This window comes from Bison bison, unplaced genomic scaffold (assembly GCF_000754665.1).
Source record: "Bison bison bison isolate TAMUID 2011002044 unplaced genomic scaffold, Bison_UMD1.0 scf7180017864471, whole genome shotgun sequence".
Taxonomy (NCBI): Eukaryota; Metazoa; Chordata; class Mammalia; order Artiodactyla; family Bovidae; genus Bison; species Bison bison.
The window spans coordinates 37,594,396-37,614,828 of record NW_011495032.1 but is presented as its reverse complement, the minus strand read 5'-3'; the positions used below and the strand labels follow the sequence as shown (position 1 = coordinate 37,614,828).

Genomic DNA, 20,433 nt, shown 5'->3' with positions numbered 1-20,433 from the left:
CATATATGAGGTTACTGATATTTCTCCCAGCAATCTTGATTCCAGCTTGTGCTTCATCCAGCCCAGCGTTTCTCATGATGTACTCTGCATATAAGTTAAATAAGCAGAGTGATAATATACAGCCTTGACATACTCCTTTCCCTATTTGGAACCAGTCTGTTGTTCTGTGTCCAGTTCTAACCTTCGCTTCCTGACCTGCATACAGATTTCTCAAGAGGCGGGTCAGGAGGTCAGGTGGCTCAGCTGGTAAAGAATCTGCCTGCAATGCAGGAGACCTGGGTTTGATCCCTGGGTTGGGAGGATCCCCTGGGGAATGGAATGGCTATCCACCCCAGTATTTGGGCCTGCAGAATTCCATAAACCAGTGTTGTCCTTGGATAACTCATGAATATTCCTCCCCCTCTTTCCAATTCCCTCCCTTTTACCTTGAACCTTCTATATATTTGGTGTCTCTACCTGAACTGGAACAAGAAGTTGATCTGCAAACTAGGTTCCTACTTCTCCATTCTTTGGCCATTGAATAAAGTTTGTGCTGTTTTAATCTCAGCATCAGTTTGTGCTACTCGCTGCATGAATCCCATCAGAGAAAGAACATCTCTGACCCAGGTGAGGGGTCATGGCCTGGGCTAGGACCCTGGTACAGGTCTAGCCAACCAATTTGGTAGCTGTAAGAAGTGGGGTTTGGGAAAATAGAGTAGATGAAAGACTGAAGGAACTCAGAAACTTTCTGGCTACCAGTTCAAAAACTGAGGCAAAATCCAATCTCCATACATTAATATCATCTTCCATTACCTTTTATGCCCCATATACACAAAAGCATAATGAAAGCAATACGTAGCTTTTTTTATGAATAGTATTTATCACACCCCAGGTGGTGTTCTAAGTGCTCTTAAACACTTTGCTCCATTTACTCCTTAGGGCAACCCTAACAGTTGTGTACTACAACATCACTTTACAAGTAGAAAGTTAGGGGAAGTCTAGGTGAATCACCTAACATCACACAGCTTGTCAGTAACAAAGCTGGAACTTGAACCTGATAAACTAGCCCTGGATTGTGTGCTAATAATCAGGAGCTATTCAGCCTCTCTGAGAGCAAATCCATCTCCATTTTATAGCTGAGAAAACAAAATTCCAAGAGGCTGGTGACTTAGTGGTAAAGAATCTGCCTGCTAATGTAGAAGACATGGGGTTGACCCCTGGGTTGGGAAGATCTCCTGGAGGAGGAAATGGCAACCCACTCCAGTATTCTTGCCTGGAAAACCCCATGGACAGATGAGTCTGCTGGGTCACAGTCCTTGGGATCACAAAGATTCGGACATGACTGAGCAACTAACACAAGGCATGTGCCCAAGATCACCAAACCGATGAGTATCAAAACAAGTAGTGATGATCATAAACGACCCAAAGGTGGTTTCCTAGAAGGAAAGCAAGGAACGTGATCAAGAGCAGGTGTGGTGAGGAGGGGGACTGGCAGGGGAACTGCTGGCAAAATTCTTTTTCACCTCATTGATGGTGATGTATGTGTTTATTTAAAAATGATCCTTGGCAATTCCCTGGTGATCCAATAGTTAAGAGAACTTTTCGCCTTCACTGCTGGAGCCCATATTCAATTCCTGGCCAGGGCACTAAGGTCTTACAAGCCACACAGCATGGCCGAAAAACAAAGATTCTTCAAGCTACAGATGTTTAACGCACTTTCCACACAGGCATGGTTTATTACATTTATTTTTTAAAGTAAATTTGTGCCTAGCACTGTGTTTAGCAAAAATGAGCTTTAAGAGTGTCCAAGAATGGAAGCACTGGAAACTTGAAGACCCACAGGAACTCATGCTCTCAGGAAGGGACAAAGACCGGGCTTTAGTAAGAAGGTGCCCCTAGAGGTATCAGGGTGGTACAAGCTGCCCTCAGGGATGGTTCATAAATGAGTGAGGCCTGATGTTTTTCTTCCTGGGCCCTAGGCGCTCCCCCAACTTAAATACACTGTTTACTGATCCAGATGTTTTGTTACGGGTTTTCTGCACAGACTGCAGTAAGCTATTTCTTCACGGGGTCCTGGCTCCTTTTAGACAGTGGTGTTAGAAACCACGACCTTAGTTTTAGTTATGTTCATTGCCCCTGGGGTGTCACACTTCTTGGTGCTCTAGTGTGAGAATATTCCTTTTAAAAACTATTTTCTACTTTATTTTTATATTAACTGATTGAAATATTTACAAATGAAATATATAGACTTTGCTTCAAAATAGTGTTTAGGCATTGCAAGTGGGGGAAAAGTAGATAAAACTCAAGCAGTATTATAGATACACAGAATTTTACTATTTTGTGTTCATCCCAAAACATCCGTAATAAAGATCTTTTAAAAATTCAGAAAACTACTTACAACTATATGCTAATTAACAATTTTGAAAACTTAAAACAGTCAAATTCCTAGAGAGGAAAAAAATACTTTGCTAGAAATTACTTAGAAATATAAAAGCTATTTAAGCTACACCAATTATTAGAAGTTATTATATTTATTGGTGTAAATTTTTGGACTAATCCTTCTGCAGATAATTATGAACACTGGCCAAAAATATTTAAAAGGTCTATTTGAAGCTCCTGTAAAGCAACCAAAAGCTGGTGGGAACCAGAGGGGCATCAATCTTCAAAGGGAGAGAAGATGGTACATCAGTTCTCCACAAATTGATCTACAGATTCAATGCAATGCCAATTAAAATCTCAAGAGGTTTTTTTCTGTAAAAACAGACTAGCTGATTCTAAAATTTATATGAAAATGCCAAGGACCTGGACATAGCCAAGAAATCTTTCCAAAACACTACTGCGAAGGACTCACACTACCCAATTTCACAATTTATTATTAAGTTACAATAATCAAGACAGTGCCTATAACTAAGACAGTATAGACTGAAGATTATTAAATTTTATGCTTTAGTTTTAAACAAAGGTCATTTTCAAAATTCCATATGTGATTTTTCACCTACACAGAGGCAGGGTATAAAATAATGTATTGATGAAGTCAGTGATGGAAGAGCCGGAGATTCGTGTGAGCAAGGATTATTCCCAGCTCATCGCAAGCCTCGATCACAACTTTGTCAGCGGCAGAACCGGAAGGGGCAGCGATGTAGGCCACGCCACTCTGGGAGGGGAAGACAGAGATCAACTCTCAAAATACAACCTCATGCCAAAACATGCCAGAATCAACCACTACCACTGCCAGCCCCAGTAAAGAGAGTAAGCTAACAACAATTCACATTACAGACTGATTCATTGTCAAAGAGGCAAAATAATGGAATTTGGGCTATCCATAAAGCAAATAATTCTCTAGCTATTATACTGATACATCGTATCATCACAACTTACATATAACTCAGAACTGAAAAAACCAGAAGCACTATTTCTAAAATAATTAGTACATAATAACCAAATCTATGCAAACACACACCAACTTCATACTTACCCTTTTAGCTCTGTCTACATTGTCCCGGAAAGGAAAGAAGGCATCAGAGCTGATGGAAACTTCATTAAGTTTGTCAATCCATTCCTTTTTTTCTGTCTCGGTTAACAACTCAGGGACCTCCTCAAACAGTGCCTTCCACTTGATCAAATCTTCACCCTGTAAGTGGGGACAGGGGGGAAAGACAAGTATTACACCATTTTCAGTACTATCTGATACAAATCAGAATGCTGGGATGTACTCTACAATCTACTTTTATTCTTATTCATATATGTAAGTCCTCTTCCAGGACTTAGAGCACAATTTGCTGTGTAATTATCGAGCAGAAAAATCAAGTATTAACGTCATTTTTAAAAAAGACTGTTTGAAACACCTCCTGGTTACAAGGCATGTTCTCCAACAACACTTGTTGATTGTATTGTGGATTCCTATCCCTGGCTGGACAACCTAGTGGAGCTGACTCACCCCCTCAGAAGACCAGAACTTAATTTTTATTTTGTAACCATTACCCATTAAGCACTTGTATTTCCAGAAACTGGGCTAAGTCCTACTTTTTTAGCAGGCTACCTAATACCTGCAATTTTAATGCTCCCTCATACCTTCTTTAAGGTAGAAAACATTAAAGCACATGAAACATAACACAAGTACACTGAGTTGTTAATGGAATTTCTGGAGAATGTCAGGGGCATTTGCTACCTGCTATCAAGTAACCTGTATGCAATGTTGAATACACATCCATCACATAGCAAGCAACATGCCTGGCACTGTGACAGATATCCAAGATGGGTGAACAACAGTCCCTGCCATCAAAACTTAGAACCAGCGGGGGTACAAGTACACAAAACTAAAGCAGTGGCTATAATCTAAGAAGATATGATCTGCGGTGTCAGAAAGGGGTAAAGAATGCCAAAGAGAGGTAAATGAGACAGAGGTTGTTTAGATTAGTAATTTTAGACAATCTAAAGCTTCAAGAAAAATACGATGGCCAAAAAGTTCATTCAAATGTTTCCATAAGATCTTACAGAAAAACCCAAACAAACTTTTTGGCCAACCTGATACCTTTTCTCTTTGGAGTGATGACGACAGTTACACAGGAAAGGGTAAACCCCACTCAATAACAGCCCTTTTACCTCGCCGATAGTTCCAGTAACATACTGATCGATGGCATTGGAGATTTCCGCTCTCTTCACGCCAGTTTTAAACTTCATGGAAAGCACTTGTGGGTGATGTCTAAGCCACCAACAGTTTGCCTTATCACCTGCAAGGCGTGTGCAGTGTATACGAGACTGCTGTCCTGCTCCGATGCCAATAACCTGAAGAACATGGGCATTAAAATGAATACTTCTCCAACAACATGTTTCTCAATGGATTTTTTGTGCATAGTCCCCTCAAATCTATCAATTTTATGTGGGGGGAAAAATCAGGCCAAACGACGTATAAATAGTTTTAAAAGGTAGGGTAACACGTTTTATAAATACTATTCATGTTTTACTCTTCAGTGACATTTGAGGCATGGCTATTAATATTAGACAGAAGTTTCTAGAACTTCTAGATATCAGCAGTAAAGCATGGTCTTACTGGAACTTATTAGACCAGCAGCCACAATCTTCCAGATTTTTGTTACTACAGGTTAGCAATCTTTCAACAGTTTTTAGTCACTAAGTCATGTCTAGCTCTTTTGCTACAGTAGGCAATCACTAAAATGCTATATTTGAAAGGGTCTTCCAGGTTATTAATATTAATTAATTCCAATTAATGCCCACTCTCCCCTTCCACTTATGGGCTAAATAATTTAACAAATGTCTAGAGAGGAGCTCAAGACACTATGAGAAGAAACAGTGCTAAAGTTATTATGGCAAATCCAGGTACACCCCAGAGCTAGTAGAGTTGTGGTGATGAACCACCTTGGTTCTATACTCTGTGGGCTGGTACACTAAGAAAGAAGGTCTCTAGCTTAACATCAGATCAGAAGAGATGTTCAACATCTTGACTATGGTAGTGGTCAAACAATCATATAATCTGTGCAAAGTGTTAAACTTTTTTTAAAAGGGTGCATTTTACTGTATATAAATTTATACCTCAATAAAGTTGATTTTAAAAGATGATGCTAACTCCCAGCTTGCAGATTCTTAGTAAAATGACTTACAGAAATATAAATAAAAATACCCTTCAAGCTGCAAAATAATGGGCTAGTACTTTCTCCTCCCTCTTCACTGGAAATACTACTGACAGGGAGGAGGGGAGCGAATAAACTAGCTCCGTAGGAGCTATTAACAGTCTGCTACTCCAAAATGTGCCAACTCATTCCAGGTAAGGAACAATAGAACCATTCTAATACTTAATTCCAACAATACTTTGTAGTCATCACCGAGTAAATACTGACAAACCCAAGGAGAAAAACTTGGCAACATCTTCCTTTTCAAGCCAGTCTAGTTCCCAAGGCAGACAGATTTTTGAGTATCACTTTGTAAAACCACAGTTTCCCCCAAGGTGAGCCTGACAGCTTGGTTACCTGCCCATTCTTGGCATAGCACACGGAGTTCGACTGGGTGTACTTGACAGCAATGGTGGCCACGATGAGGTCCCTGAGCGCAGATTCCGGCAACTAGAAAAAAGACAAAATAGTAAATTGGTGTTTCTTTTAAACTTCGTTTGACTTTTAGCATCCTATGCTTCATTTATTATAACAGGCCTATAATGCAGTTCTATCCTTCAGATGAGGGAATGAAATTAACTGTTCATTCAGTTCAGCTGCTCTTTGTGTCCAACTCTTTGCGACCCCATGGACTGCAGCACACCAGGCCTCCCTGTCCACCATCAACTCCCACAGTTTACTCAAACTCATGTCCATTGAGTCGGTGATGCCATCCCACCATCTCATCCTCTGTTGTACCCTTCTTCTCCTGCCTTCAATCTTTCCCAGCATCAGGGTCTTTACAAATGAATCAGTTCTTCGCATCAGGTGGCCAAAGTACTGGAGTTTCAGCTTCAGCATCAGTCCTTCCAATGCATAGTCAGGACTGATCTCCTTTAGGATGGACTGGTTTGATCTCCTTGCAGTGCAAGGGACTCTCAAGAGTCTTCTCCAACACCACAGTTCAAAAGCATCAATTCTTCGGCACTCAGCTTTCTTTATGTCTTTATAACTGTTCATAGGAGACACTATCATGTTTTACTGAAAGGATCATGTCTAACATATTTGTCATGGAACTCTGTGTGATGCCTAATGCATCACAGACTCAAACTGACACCATTTTTACAGGAATTTTGGCTTAAGCCTGTTTACATATCGCACTAGACATGAAAACTATATCCACTCCAACACTGATGAACAGTATTCTCTCTATCACAGTATCAACAAATAACTGGAGATGCTATTGTTCAGAAACTACACTGAGAATAATTTGTACAGATACTACAATCAACTGTGATGCACACACATCCAAGGCTCTTCAGGCAAAGTCATATTAGGATCATTTTTTGGTTTGCCTAGAATATTCTATGTAGAAGGTATTAAAAAATGTATTATGAACTAAATACTGGTTCAAATAGAATGAAACAACTATGATAACTAAAAATGTCACTATCTTTACTATAAAGAGCAAATAAAATTGAAAAGAAGGATAATGATCTATGTTGGTATGCTAAGTGGACAGAATATTTAAGCACAGCTAATTGATAAATTAAGCTAACTGAAAAACTGATACAACTTCATCAAAATTAATACTTCTACTCTTTGAAAGGTACTGTATTGAGGATAAAAAGACAAGCTACAGACTGTAAGAAAATATTTGCAAACTACATATCCAGCAAAGAAGTAGTATTCAAAACATGTAAAAACCTCTTAAAACTCAGTCACAAATCTAATTAGAAAATGGGCAAAAGACATGGAGAGACATTTCAAGAAAAAGGACATACACATAAAAATGAACACATGAAGAAGGGAGAAGAATATAAAGGAAGATAAATCCACCATTCTCATCCGTAGGTTTCCAAATTTCTATTAAAAATACATGTGAACAAGTAGAGAAGAACTTAGATAAATGATTAAAATCACAGACTCGTAAAAATATCCAAGATAGCACAGCCAGAAGCACAAAACCTCTCAGGTTCCACTAAATTATTAATCAGTCCAATACCTATAAACCTACAAGGAAAACTTACAAAAATTAAGATTCTCAATAAATAGGCATGGTTGTCAGCATGGGTACCACGGAATTTGGCTCAATGCCCTTTCAGTATTTTTAAAAATACGTTAACCAACCAGGTTAAAAAAAAAAAGTGGAAAAAAAAAAAAAAATCCAGAGCCCTATTTTACTGTGAGCTGCTTTAAGTAATACTGCTAACCCAGGACCTCAGGGTCTTTATCAAAGGAGCGGATTCCAAAAACCTGCAAGATATCTTTACTTATGATTCCTAAAATGTTCTTTTATTTTAGGGTACCATTAACTTTCAACAATACAAATGAAATACCCAGTAAATCAACAAAGATCATGCCTTAATCACTATATGTTTATTAACAGAACTAGCCCGATGAAGATTTTAAAGCCTATTTTCAGCATTCTACTTAAAGCCTCAGAACTCACACCGGAGAACAACAGCTAACCCATTGTCCACTTCTGTTACACAATGACTTGTTAAGAGACTAATCCTTTTCTAAGAACAGACAGAAATACTGAATACAGAGCTCATAAAATATCGAGTACTGAGAGGCAAGAGGCAAACACCCCGGTGATAAAGGAAGCAACAGTGTGACTCTGTTTTCTCCTCCAGGCCTTCTCCTAGTTGCAAGGTGGTAACTAAGACGTAAATGAGCTGAGCTCAGCTCTATGGAAGGAAAATAGCACTAACCAGATGCTCAAAGTATCTTTATGGCTTTTTCATATTACGGACAAAAAAACTGATCAACAGTCAACCTACAAAAGAAATGGAAATTCTGAGTCAACCTAAGGATTATAAACCCAGGAGAAAGCCTCTCAGAGAGCCTGGAGAACAGTTCCAAACAGGTAAGGGTGTGGCAAGCATGTACTTGATGTTGATGAAGGGGCATATGCAACCAGGCACACATCTCAGTAGAAGGTCACTGCTGTCCTCGAAGACCCACCTTAGTTAACGGTTTCAGTACTCTTCTAAGTATGGGATGATCTTTTAAGATGCAAGAAACTGGGTTTCATAAAATCTCCTGAAAATATCCAAACTATCTGAGGGCCAGTTCTGTCAAGTTTCTCTAGAGCACAAAGTTACCTCATCCTGAATTCCTTTCAGTGACTGCCGTGGCTGAAGACTTGATTCTTACAGAAGTGGATGGTAGGTGAGCTAGTTAATTTTGTGATCCGCTCCCTCTCTGTCTTAATTTCAACCAAGGTTTGGGAGGCATTTCTTGACTAATTTGTTCCATGGTGCTAGGAATGCTCCCTTAGTTCAGGCAAGCATTTTGTTGATCGGCCACCTGATGTGTTATTACTGGTCCCTTTTAACAGTAACCAAAAGCCTCTGGGCCACATGTCTTGTCTGTTACAGTACAAGAAATGGTTCCCTCTTTTTGCTTCTTCCCGTATCTATAGTTACACTGTCACAAGTCTAAGACTGAATTATGATTGAGCAGATAGTTCTATCATTGGGGAGGCCTGGTTAGTACATAATACAGATGCACACTGCACACTCAAGGGGAGACAGGAGGCCAAAGGGCAGAGAGTAAGTTTTATGTTTAAATTTTTCCCGTCTTGCCTTAAAAATATGAATTTTTAGTTCATCTGATTCTCATGACCAGCATTCAGTCAAAAATGCCAGGCATACCAGCAGACAAGACCAGATAACAATGAAGTTAGTTACACATCCAAAGTAATGGAAAAAAAAAAGTATAGCCAACATCAGATCCGCAGAAAATTGAAGGCCCAATCAGGAGATCTCAGAAAAACAAGTACCATCTCAACCATTTCCTTACTGTGTAGGAAACTGAAGGCCTTTAAAACTGAAGGCCCAATCAGGAGATCTCAGAAAAACACGTACCATCTCAACCATTTCCTTACTGTGTAGCCAAATCTCTTAACTGTCCTCTATGTCACAATTTGTGATCTTTACAATACAGATGACAGTGGTTACACTCCACCCAGAGGCAGCTGTGCATATTAAATGATATAAAACATGTAAATTAAAAAAACAACAACACCCAATCCAGTATTATCCTAGGAACATGTCCTTCTAAAATATGACAACAGGACAAAAGCAAATTCATTACTACATGTAAACATGGACCACAGCACTGAGCGTGGAAACAACCTAGATACCCATCACAGTACACAGACTGCATGTGGCCTTTCTGATGAAGACGTGCACCTATGTTTATTGATACAGAAACACAGCTGTAGCTTAATGCACGGAAAAAAGCCAAGTGATAAAAGACATGATCCCATTTATGTAGAACTGAAGATAACTGACCACATACACACAGGTGCACAAAAGTTTCTAACATGGTTGGTCTTTTGCTCACTTTTTAAGTTCTCAAACTTACTTGACAAATCAAAGAAGGACTAGCTCTTTGCGTATTGATCAGTTTTAAAATATGGGCCTTCATAAATGCATAAGCATATAAATGTTAAAAAACTGATCTACGGAATTACTAGTATTCAGTTATTTTTCAGACTTACATCTTTATTCTTGGTAACAATGTTGCTAAACAGTGACCTGTTGACAACACTATTATTTCTCTTCTGGCTTAAACGAAGACCAAAGAGAGTTCGAACTTCATTTTCATCTGGAATATAAGACTGGTCCATCTAAATAAAACACAAATTTAAAAAGTTAAGAGTAAAAAAATCCACATCTCGCAAAATCATTCACTTAATTTATGTTCAAGGTTTATTATTACAAGTAAGGTTATATGCATGTTTTTTTTTTTTTTCTGACTTAAGCAGGTACAAGATCATTTCAGGATGGCTGTAATAGAATGGCCAGGCACCAATATTTTACTCCAAAACTTTATAGGCTTTATAACCTCACAGGATTTTGTAACTTACACCAACATAATAGAACCAATAATTCTAACAGAGAACTTCTGGTTTTAGTAACTGAAAGCACTGCCCACATAGTTTTTTTTTTTTTTAAACAAAACAAAACAGTAGATAAAACAGACTGGCTACAAAACAGGCAGTGGCACAAAAATTAACCACTAGTTTTCTTTTCTTTCTAACAATTTACTACAAATACTCAGCCAAGATTAAAAAGTTCAATGGAGAACAGCATTTGTAGCATGTGTCTTTGTCATTTGGAAAGGAGTATGTCATTCACGGCTCTCTTGACCTCTTCCAGATTTTGATCTGAAATGATGGGGCATGGGAATAACCTATGTCATAATACTACTCTCTCCCCAGACATTTTTCTATACTTAAACAGTACAGAAAGCACTGATAACCTGTAACTCAGAAGCAAGCCCTCATATTAATTCTACTTAATTTGCATTTTCATGAATTCTAAAATGGTCCTTTTTTTTTTTCTATTATAAAATTTCTAAAACTGAGATGTGCCCACCTATAACTGATGTCAAAAAACTTGCCTCTGGTCAGGCAAAGGAAACACGTTTTTCACGGTTGTAATTACGTGTCTAGGTGCGAACTTAGCCAAATTCCCAAACAAAATATTGAGGAAGCCCTGATACTCTTCTGACACCCTGAAACATGACACTGTCTGGTGCTGACTATCAATCGAGTATTTGCTGAATATGCACAGACTATGTATTTCAGGCAAGATGAGCAAGAATTGAAAATATTACTTTAAAAAAAGGTAATAGAGTGGCAGAAGGAAAGGAAAGATTTCAAATAACCTTTAATACCTTTTGAACAGGAAACCATTTTAAATAAATTATTTTTTAAAAAATTAAAAGAAAGGGTGAGAAAGCTATCTTGATCTGAAACTCAAAAAATTAACAGGAAGAAAAAACCTGTAGGATTAAGGATAAAGAAATCATAGTAAAAAAGGATAAATTAGAATGGTTATCAGTATAAAGAAAAGATTAAATATGGGGAAAAATAAAAGAGCAATTATTACTGTAAATATGAATTGCACTAACCTGAAGAACACAGTAATTACCATTTTTCTTTTTGGAAAGTATTTTCAAAGCTTCATTTTCATATCCCGGGGCAATAATACCATCAGATACCTATACATGTATCAACATTAGATATTAATTTCTATTTTAAAAAATCAGAGAATACCACCTAAACAATCTAGACATACTTATGTGTCATAAATAATGCAGCAGCAGTTTCTGGTTTCTACCTCTACTAGATAATACAAACACTATACTTGGAAAGGATAAGTCTGTGCTAGAAGACATCTTTTTACAGCTGATCTTATCTCATTAGTGTCATTTTGGTTGTCTGTTTCAATTTTAATGAAGAATATATGAATGATTTGCTGTGATACATGTATCTTAGGAAGACACATGACTTTTTTACTATTCTGTTCAGGGGTTGTTCTGCACTAATTAGACAGAGCATGTTCTTCCAGTTCTGGCTCTGCTAGAACCTGGCTAAATGATCCGAGGCAAGGCAGGCTCCTCAAAAGCAAGAGAAGGGGTTCAGAGGAAATCAGAGATTAACACAGTACAGCTAAAGACACAAAAAGTACAAAAGTCACAGCTCACACCCCAAGCCTCATGCTATATGTAACCTGTAATGGGACATGCCAACTCCGCTGTCGCTGGGGATGGTAGGGGTGATGGTAAGAAGCCCTGCGATGAAACTAAATATCGTCAAGCCACTGGCCCTGTTAGCCTTAATGCTATCTGTTTCCTTCCAAGCTACCTGAGCTAACTTCATTCTTCTTCTGTCTCCCCAATCCCCAACACCACCCTCCCACCCTTCTGGAATGCTTGTTTGATACTCAATTGATGGGGTTACTTTTTCAGAATAGGTTATAATTTCCCCCACTAAACAGTCTCTTTCATTACAGACCTAATGAAGGTATATAGTCAGCTTCAGAAATAATAATTTTGGCATTAAAATAATGACTAGACAATTTAAAAGAATTAAATATGTAAAACTTTACATAACAATAGCCAAATACAAATATTATACATTATGGTTTCAATAAACACTACGTAAAATTTGGCTCTACTTAGCTATATACGGATCAAGATGCAGAATTCCACTAACCTCTCTGGAGATAATCTTGGCAGTAGGGACATCACAAACATCAGATAATGCAACAAAGTCACCAAAGGAAGACATCCTATCAGCCCCTGTAAATAAAAATTAAAACAAAGTGTTTATCACAGATTATCCTTATACAGAAAAAAATAACATTCAAAAAACCCCAAAGTGATCACATTAAATCTAACTTGAGATTTAAACAATAGATTAGTAAGTTGTTTAACTGAAATAATCAGTAAGAAATATTCTTTAATTTTACCTTCTAGAACAACATTCAGCAAAGGGCCTGATAGTAAATATTTTTTAAGCTTAGTGATCCGGGTTTCAACTCTGAGGTTGGAACAGTCACGGACAATACCATATCACCCTACTCCACCTGAACTACATCGATAAAGATGCGTGGTGGGCTGGCTTAGCCTGTTGAGTAATAGCTGGCGAACCCTTGCTGTAGAAGGTAAACTATGATAAAGTATCTTAATAATCTCCCATTAATGTTATTACAATATTCATAGGCTATTAAACTCATCAATTAGACATTTGTGAATTATATAAAATGTTAACTTTAACCAAATTCAGTGTACTTAAATAACTATAATTTAAGCAAAACAAATACATTCAATAGGCTAATCTGAAATTGTGTTCCCCTTTATTACATTAAAATACTAAAACACACATTTTTATAAACAAATTTATTCCAAGGCTCTCATATAGTTATTCTGTAGTACTAATAAAAAATGAATTAACATAATTTGAAATCTTATACCAAAAAGGATATTTAAGATCAGATATTACCTTTCCTCTAAAAAAAAAAAAAAGAAAAAAAAAAACTACACGCTATTATTCGTCTGACCTCTTGCTCTTGCGTATGCAGTGGCTACGGGTGTGAGGGTTTTGTACAGATCATAGACCATGCAGACGCTGGCTTCGTCTTCACTGAGTGGAATTCCAACAGCAGCACCTGGTATAGAGACCCATTTATAAGTCAAAAATCTCAGTTACCACTTGTCAATTCCTACATTAGGACAACATTTTTCCAAACATCTAGTCCATGCAGGGTACTTTCTAGTGCTTATGCCAAATTAAACAAAAATCTACTTGGCCAGATAATTAAATGGCAAAATATAACTGCAGGGGAGGGTGAAGCAGGGGGTATCTCTCCTCTCTGGCCTCTGAAATAGAGCCACCGAGTCTGCCAGCACCAGGCATGTGTATGGAGCTACTTTACTTCATTACTGACTCTTTCTCTGTCCTGCCTGATATCACACACTATTTTCCTGCTGCTCCCATTGTTTGAACATCCAAACAGTATCTGAGAACTAATTATGTGGTGAATTGTCAGTGGGAGTTATAAATAAGTTGTAAAGTTGACTGAGACACAGAAGCAAAAAGGTCTCTCAGACAATGGCCATAGAAAGTTAAAAGTGTTGTAACAAATTCTTGACGTCTGCTCAGTTAAATTTTCATCCATGTGGAAAAATTTTAGTCATATTGCATTAGGCAACATAACTTTTATTTTCTAAAACATGCTTCCACTACAGATAATGGGAGAAGGCAATGGCAACCCACTCCAGTACTCTTGCCTGGAAAATTCCATGGAAGGAGGAGCCTGGAAGGCTGCAGTCCATGGGGTCGCTAAGAGTCGGACACAACTGAGTGACTTCATTTTGACTTTTCACTTTCATGCATTGGAGAAGGAAATGGCAACCCACTCCAGTGTTCTTGCCTGGAGAATCCCAGGGACGGGGGAGCCTGGTGGGCTGCCGTCTATGGGGTCACACAGAGTCGGACACGACTGAGGTGACTTAGCAGTAGCAGCAACTACAAATAAAACTATTTCCTGACCTTCCTATCTTATAACAATGTCACACATTATTTTTATGTAAATAATACGTGTGCATGTTATTGTTATCTGATTTTATCCCGTTACTACATTAATATCTTTATTAATCAAAAGTGGTTTCACACATCCCAGACTGTTCACATTTACTTTAGAGTCTTGTCAAATTTCTAAAAACTTTAAAAAGAAGTTCATTTTGAACAGTTCCAGAGAATCCCAGGGTGCAACGCTTTACCTGCTGGGCTAACATGTTTGAAAGACGCAGCAGCTGGAAGGCCTAAAGCTTCTTTGAGTTCCTTCACCAGCTGCCAGGCATTCAAAGCATCACATAAGTTTATAAATCCAGGGGCTCCATTCAGAACTACATATAAAAACACACATGAACAAGCAAGGTCAATAAGATGTGTACATTTCCTAGAAAACATTTTAAACATATAAAGACTGCACAAAAATTCTTCAAAAGAAGTATAATGAAGAGGCGAACAGATATATATGAACATGTAAGAACTCAGTGAGATGAGTGAGTGAATACAGCACCAGAGTCTGAACCCACGTTACCAAACACACACACACACACACACACACACACACAGAAATGCATGAACATAAATACGAGCACACACCATGAGGACCACAGCCAGCCAACCCATAAATAAATCAGCAGAGAATTCCGGAACAGGAAAAAGTACAACTAGACTAGCAATCATCAGGGATCCACTTCAGTACAGAACTAAGATAAAATAATTGTGCGACTTTAGTGTACAATTTAGAGTATCTAAAATATAGTATTGGAGAAGGAAATGGCAACCCACTCCACTATTCTCGAATGGAGAATCCCATGGACAGAGGAGCCTGGGGGGCTACAGTCCATGGGGTTGCAGAGTTGGACACGACTGAGCAACTGAGCATAATATTTTAAAGTTGTAAGTCGTGTCAGTTTAAGAAATAATGTTATAAACTAAAGCAGGAGTTTAGTGGGTGGGAGAGATGGAGGGAAAAAACTCATTTGATGGACAGGGGAGGAGGTCCTCTTCTTTTAACTGGACTCAGCAGGCTCGGCTTCAAGTTGAAATGCAGTTAAAAAGGAGCTTACAAGTTTTTTGCTGCCTATTTTCTTAACAGTGGCAGGATTTTTAAAAGCCAAAATCTTATGAGTAAATATTTATAAGAAGTTTAGCATACACACACAAAGTAATGGGCCACCAATGAAAAACTTAACAATTTCATTTCCTCTGTGTTATCTTCAATAGCAGATACTTTCACAAGCAAAACCTTGCCAAGTATCTACTGAGTGCCTACTACAATGTTAGGCACTGTTCTAGGAGCTTGGGATGTTATCAGTGAATAAAACAGTCCCTCCCAAATTACTGTCATCATGAAGCTTATGAGGGGAGCCAGAAAGGAAACTAAACGTGTAATAAAATCATACAACAGAAAATTAGTTATTTACCCAAATGAATTGACGGCTTGGGTCTATACAAAAACACGTACAAAAAGCTTTATAACAGTTTTATTCATAAACTGCCAAACAGCATCCTTCTGTTTTTGATGTCTTTCAATAGGTGAATGAATAAACTGGTACATTCACACACAATGAAATATTATTCCGTAACAAGAGGAAATGAGCTATCAAAAGACATGGAGGAACCTTAAATACAGATTGTTAAGTGCAAGAAGTCAGTCTGAAAAGACTACATACTGTTTGTTTCCAACTCTAGGATATCTGGAAACAGCAAAAGTATACAGTGAAAAGATCAGTGGCCGCCTGTGGTTAGTTAGAAGGCTGAAGGGGAGGAGTTTTTAGGGTGGTGAAACTATTATGCAAGATAGTATCAGGTTTCCCTAGTGGCTCAGTGGTACAGAACATGCCTGTCAATGTAGGAGACATTTAGGGCTCAATTCCTGGGTCGGGAAGATCCCCTGGAGAAGGAAGGAAATGGCAACCCACTCCAGTATTTTTGCCTGGGAAATCCCATGGACAGAGGAGCTTGTCAGGCTACAGTCCATGGATCCCAAAAGAGTTAGACACAATTCAGCAACTGAACAACAGGATAATTTTCATAAGATGAGTAAATTTTGTTTGCCCAAACCCATAGAATGTACAAGACATTTTGAATCTAAACTATGGATCTTATAAGGTTAGATATGTGGTATGGGCAAAATATAAAATTTGAAAAAAAAAAACAAAAAAAAAACCCTGCTCTTTTTAATAAAATTACCTGGAAATAAAGTTCCCTTAAACAAACAAAAAAAAGACTATTTTCACGGAGCTCATGGGAGAGGCACCGAAGAAGCAAAATAGGCAACAGTAAACAACAGAAGCTGTCCCCCGAAACACTTCACCCCCGAAGTCTTTACACCTACAGCTCTCTCCTCTGCCCGCTGGACCCACCCTTCCCTTGTACCAGGCAGCAGGATGTGCTTGCTCACTAAACAACCCACCTTAGCAACAAATCAGGGCTTCTCTGATGGCTCAGATGGTAAAGAATCTGCCTGCAATGTGGGAGACCTGGGTTCGATCCCTGGGTCAGGAAGATCCCCTGGAGAAGGGCATGGCAACCCACTCCAGTATTCTTGCCTGAGGATTCCCCATGGACAGAGGAGCCTGGTGGGCTACAGTGCATGGGGTTGCAAAGAGTCGGACATGACTGAGCGATGAAGCACAACAAAACAAAACCAAAAAACTGTAAAACTCTCTTATTACTCTACAGATCCTTAAGCCCTGACTAATTTCAAAGAATTATCTTTACCATTCTTAGTTCCTAACCTCTCATTACTATTTTGACCCATTTCAAACGGGCTGCCAGACCAATCCATCATTCCAAGGAAATCACTTTTCTGTAACATTCTCAAATCAAATAGCCACTGCTCTCAGCAGCCCTGTTTCCTCTAATGGTTCCTCTACTGCCACTTCAAGGTTTGGTCCTAACCATCTTACTATGAAATCCAGACCGTCTCATCCTGTCCCAACATCTTCAAAACCAATATGCACACAAAGATACTCCAACCTGTATCTTCAACTTGACTTCTCTTCAAAACCCTGGATTATCACAGTATTTTTTGTTTACAAGTCCCACTGGCAACTCAAATTTCAGGCAACTATAAGAGGTACCATGCAATTAATTTTCTAAAAAGTGAATCATGTCTGACACAATAGAAAGAAAGATACATACACACCCAGACACGGCAAACCATGTCACATAATACTCAGCCTTTACCTGTGATAGGGAGCTTGGGCTTCAGGGTATACAGCTGGGCAGGAGTCTGATGAGGGTTCATTCCATACCTCAGGGGCATCTGAGATACTCCTTTACTGTACTCTTTCCTGAAGTAATCTGAAATTGCTTCATCATACTGTGCTGTATGAGTAAAAGCCTAAAAAAAGAGTTAAGGTTTGTGAAATACCCATAGTACTTCCCAAAGTGAGATTAAAACCAAAAGTGAGGTTAAAAATGGTTTCCAAGTGCTATATATCCAACTACACCCACAAGCCCACACACCCATCCATGCAGGAAAGACACCAACTAATACTAAACAGCACAAAGAATTACTCCCTGCCACTTCTCTTTCAATTTTTAGACAGAAGACCTCTCTGAATGTTGGTCTCTCCATTTCTAATAAAAGGATAACGGCTCCAACCAGAGCCCTGGCAGGTGATATGATGTGGTGAGAACGGAGTACTGCTGGTTTTGCAAACACCACACCAGATAAAAGCGTGTTCCCACCTTCAAGGCTAACTGGCGTCTTGTCTCCAAGGACGTGTCTTTGCTGTCAGAATCCTGCATCTCTGAGGCTACGGCTGCATAGTCCTCCGGCTCACAGACTACTGTCACTCGAGCGTGGTTTTTGGCTGCTGCTCTCAGCAGAGTCACTCCTCCTTTGAAGAACAAAAGATGATTTGCATTTTCATCAGTTTAACCTCTTTCAAATCAAGTGACTGTACATGCTGTGCGTTCATGAAAACATAATCAGTCACTTCTGATTCTTTGTGACCCCAAGGACTTTAGCCTGCTCGGCTCCTCTGCTTGTGGGATTTTCCAGGCAAGAATACTGGAGTGGGTTGTCATTTCCATCTCCAAGGGATCTGTCCAACGCAAGGACTGAACCCGCATCTCCTGCTTGGCAGGCGGATTCTTTACCACTGGGCCACCTGGGAAGCCCCAAAATAAAGAAAAATAATATGTGTGTACTCAGTCATATTCAAAAAATAAGCTCTCTACACCAAGAGCTCTGAAAATATCAATGAATTAATCACAAGAGACACAGGAGACGCTGGTTTGATCCCTGGGTGGGTAAGATCCCCTGGAGGAGGAAATGGCAACCCACTCTAGTATTCTTGCTTAAGAAATCCCAGGGATATAGTCTTCGGGGTCGCAAAGAGTTGGACGTGACTGGGCATGCATGCACAACCACACATTGTTTTGGGCTTCGCAGGTGGCGCAGTGGTAAAGAATCTGCCTGCTGTTGTAGGAGGTACGGTTCCATCCCTGGGTCGGGACGATCCCTCGAGGGGGAAATGGCAAACCCACTCCAGTATTCTTGCTTGGAGAATCCCATGGACAGAAGAGTCTGGTGGGCTACAGTCCACAGGGTCACAAAAGAGATGAACACGACTTAGTGCCTAAACAACAACAGTCCCAGAGACTATCTTCTACCCTTTCAACAGTGAACACTGGGACCTCCCTGGTGGCTCAGACGGTAGAGTCATTTCATTCAGTGCAAACAGTCTGCAAAAATGGTTTTCCAAACTTACCAATATCAATATGTTCAACAGCCTCTTCAACAGTTACACCCGGAGAAGCCACTGTCTTCCCAAAGGGATACAGATTACAAACAACAACTCTGAAACAAAGAGGAATTCAGAAATCATGAAAAAGTGGAAACTTCCACCATTTACACATCAGTAACTGCTAACATTAAAACATTAAAAAGAAATGCAAAAAAAGCAAAATGGCTGTCTGAGGAGGCCTTACAAATAGCTGAGAAAATAAAGAGAAGCGAAAAGCAAAGGAGAAGAAGAAAGATATAAGCATCTGAATGCAGAGTTCCAAAGAATAGCAAGGAGAGATAAGAAAGCTTCCTCAGCGATCAATGCAAAGAAATAGAGGAAAACAACAGAATGGGAAAGACTAGAGATCTCTTCAAGAAAATTAGAGATACCAAGGGAACATTTCATGCAAAGATGGGCTCAATAAAGGACAGAAATGGTATGGACCTAACAGAAGCAGAAGATATTAAGAAGAGGTGGCAAGAATACACAGAAGAACTGTACAAAAAAGATCTTCACGACGCAGATAATCACGATGGTGTGATCACTCACCTAGAGCGGGACTTACTGGAATGCGAAGTCAAGTGGGCCTTAGAAAGCATCACTATGAACAAAGCTAGTGGAGGTGATGAATTCCACTTGAGCTATTATTTCAAATCCTGAAAGATGATGCTGTGAAAGTGCTGCACTCAATACCCCAGTCAATTTGGAAAACTCAGCAGTGGACACAGGACTGGAAAAGGTCAGTTTTCATTCCAATTCCAAAGAAAGGCAATGCCAAAGAATGCTCAAACTACCACACAACTGCACTCATCTCACACGCTAGTAAAGTAATGGTCAAAATTCTCCATGCCAGGCTTCAGCCGTATGTGAACCGTGAACTTCCAGATGTTCAAGCTGGTTTTAGAAAAGGCAGAGGAACCAGAGATCAAATTGCCAACATCCGCTGGATCATAGAAAAATCAAGAGAGTTCCAGAAAAACATCTATTTCTGCTTTATTGACTATGCCAAAGCCTTGACTGTGTGGACCACAATAAACTGTAAAAAATTCTGAAAGAGATGGGAATACCAGACCATCTGACTGGCCTCTTGAGAAACCTGTATGCAGGTCAGGAAGCAACAGTTAGAACTGGACATGGAACAACAGACTGGTTCCAAATAGGAAAAGGAGTACATCAAGACTGTATATTGTCACCCTGCTTATTTAACTTATATGCAGAGTACATC

General features: G+C 39.1%; 1 protein-coding gene across 1 annotated transcript in view; it reads right to left on the bottom strand.

Annotated features, from left to right (window-relative positions):
• Window positions 1-1,708: 1,708 nt before the first annotated feature.
• Window positions 1,709-20,433, bottom strand: part of ATIC (5-aminoimidazole-4-carboxamide ribonucleotide formyltransferase/IMP cyclohydrolase) — a 24,250-nt gene continuing 5,525 nt past the window's right edge. Inside the window, exons 4-15 of the mRNA XM_010861145.1 lie at window positions 19,191-19,279; window positions 18,163-18,314; window positions 17,656-17,812; window positions 14,673-14,798; window positions 13,451-13,558; window positions 12,604-12,689; window positions 11,517-11,606; window positions 10,099-10,227; window positions 5,964-6,056; window positions 4,582-4,764; window positions 3,455-3,610; window positions 1,709-3,133 (exon numbers count right to left, since the gene is read on the bottom strand). Of these exons, the coding sequence (XP_010859447.1) occupies window positions 3,014-3,133; window positions 3,455-3,610; window positions 4,582-4,764; window positions 5,964-6,056; window positions 10,099-10,227; window positions 11,517-11,606; window positions 12,604-12,689; window positions 13,451-13,558; window positions 14,673-14,798; window positions 17,656-17,812; window positions 18,163-18,314; window positions 19,191-19,279 (1,489 nt within the window). The 3' untranslated portion in view covers window positions 1,709-3,013. The remainder of the gene's footprint in view (window positions 3,134-3,454; window positions 3,611-4,581; window positions 4,765-5,963; window positions 6,057-10,098; window positions 10,228-11,516; window positions 11,607-12,603; window positions 12,690-13,450; window positions 13,559-14,672; window positions 14,799-17,655; window positions 17,813-18,162; window positions 18,315-19,190; window positions 19,280-20,433) is intronic.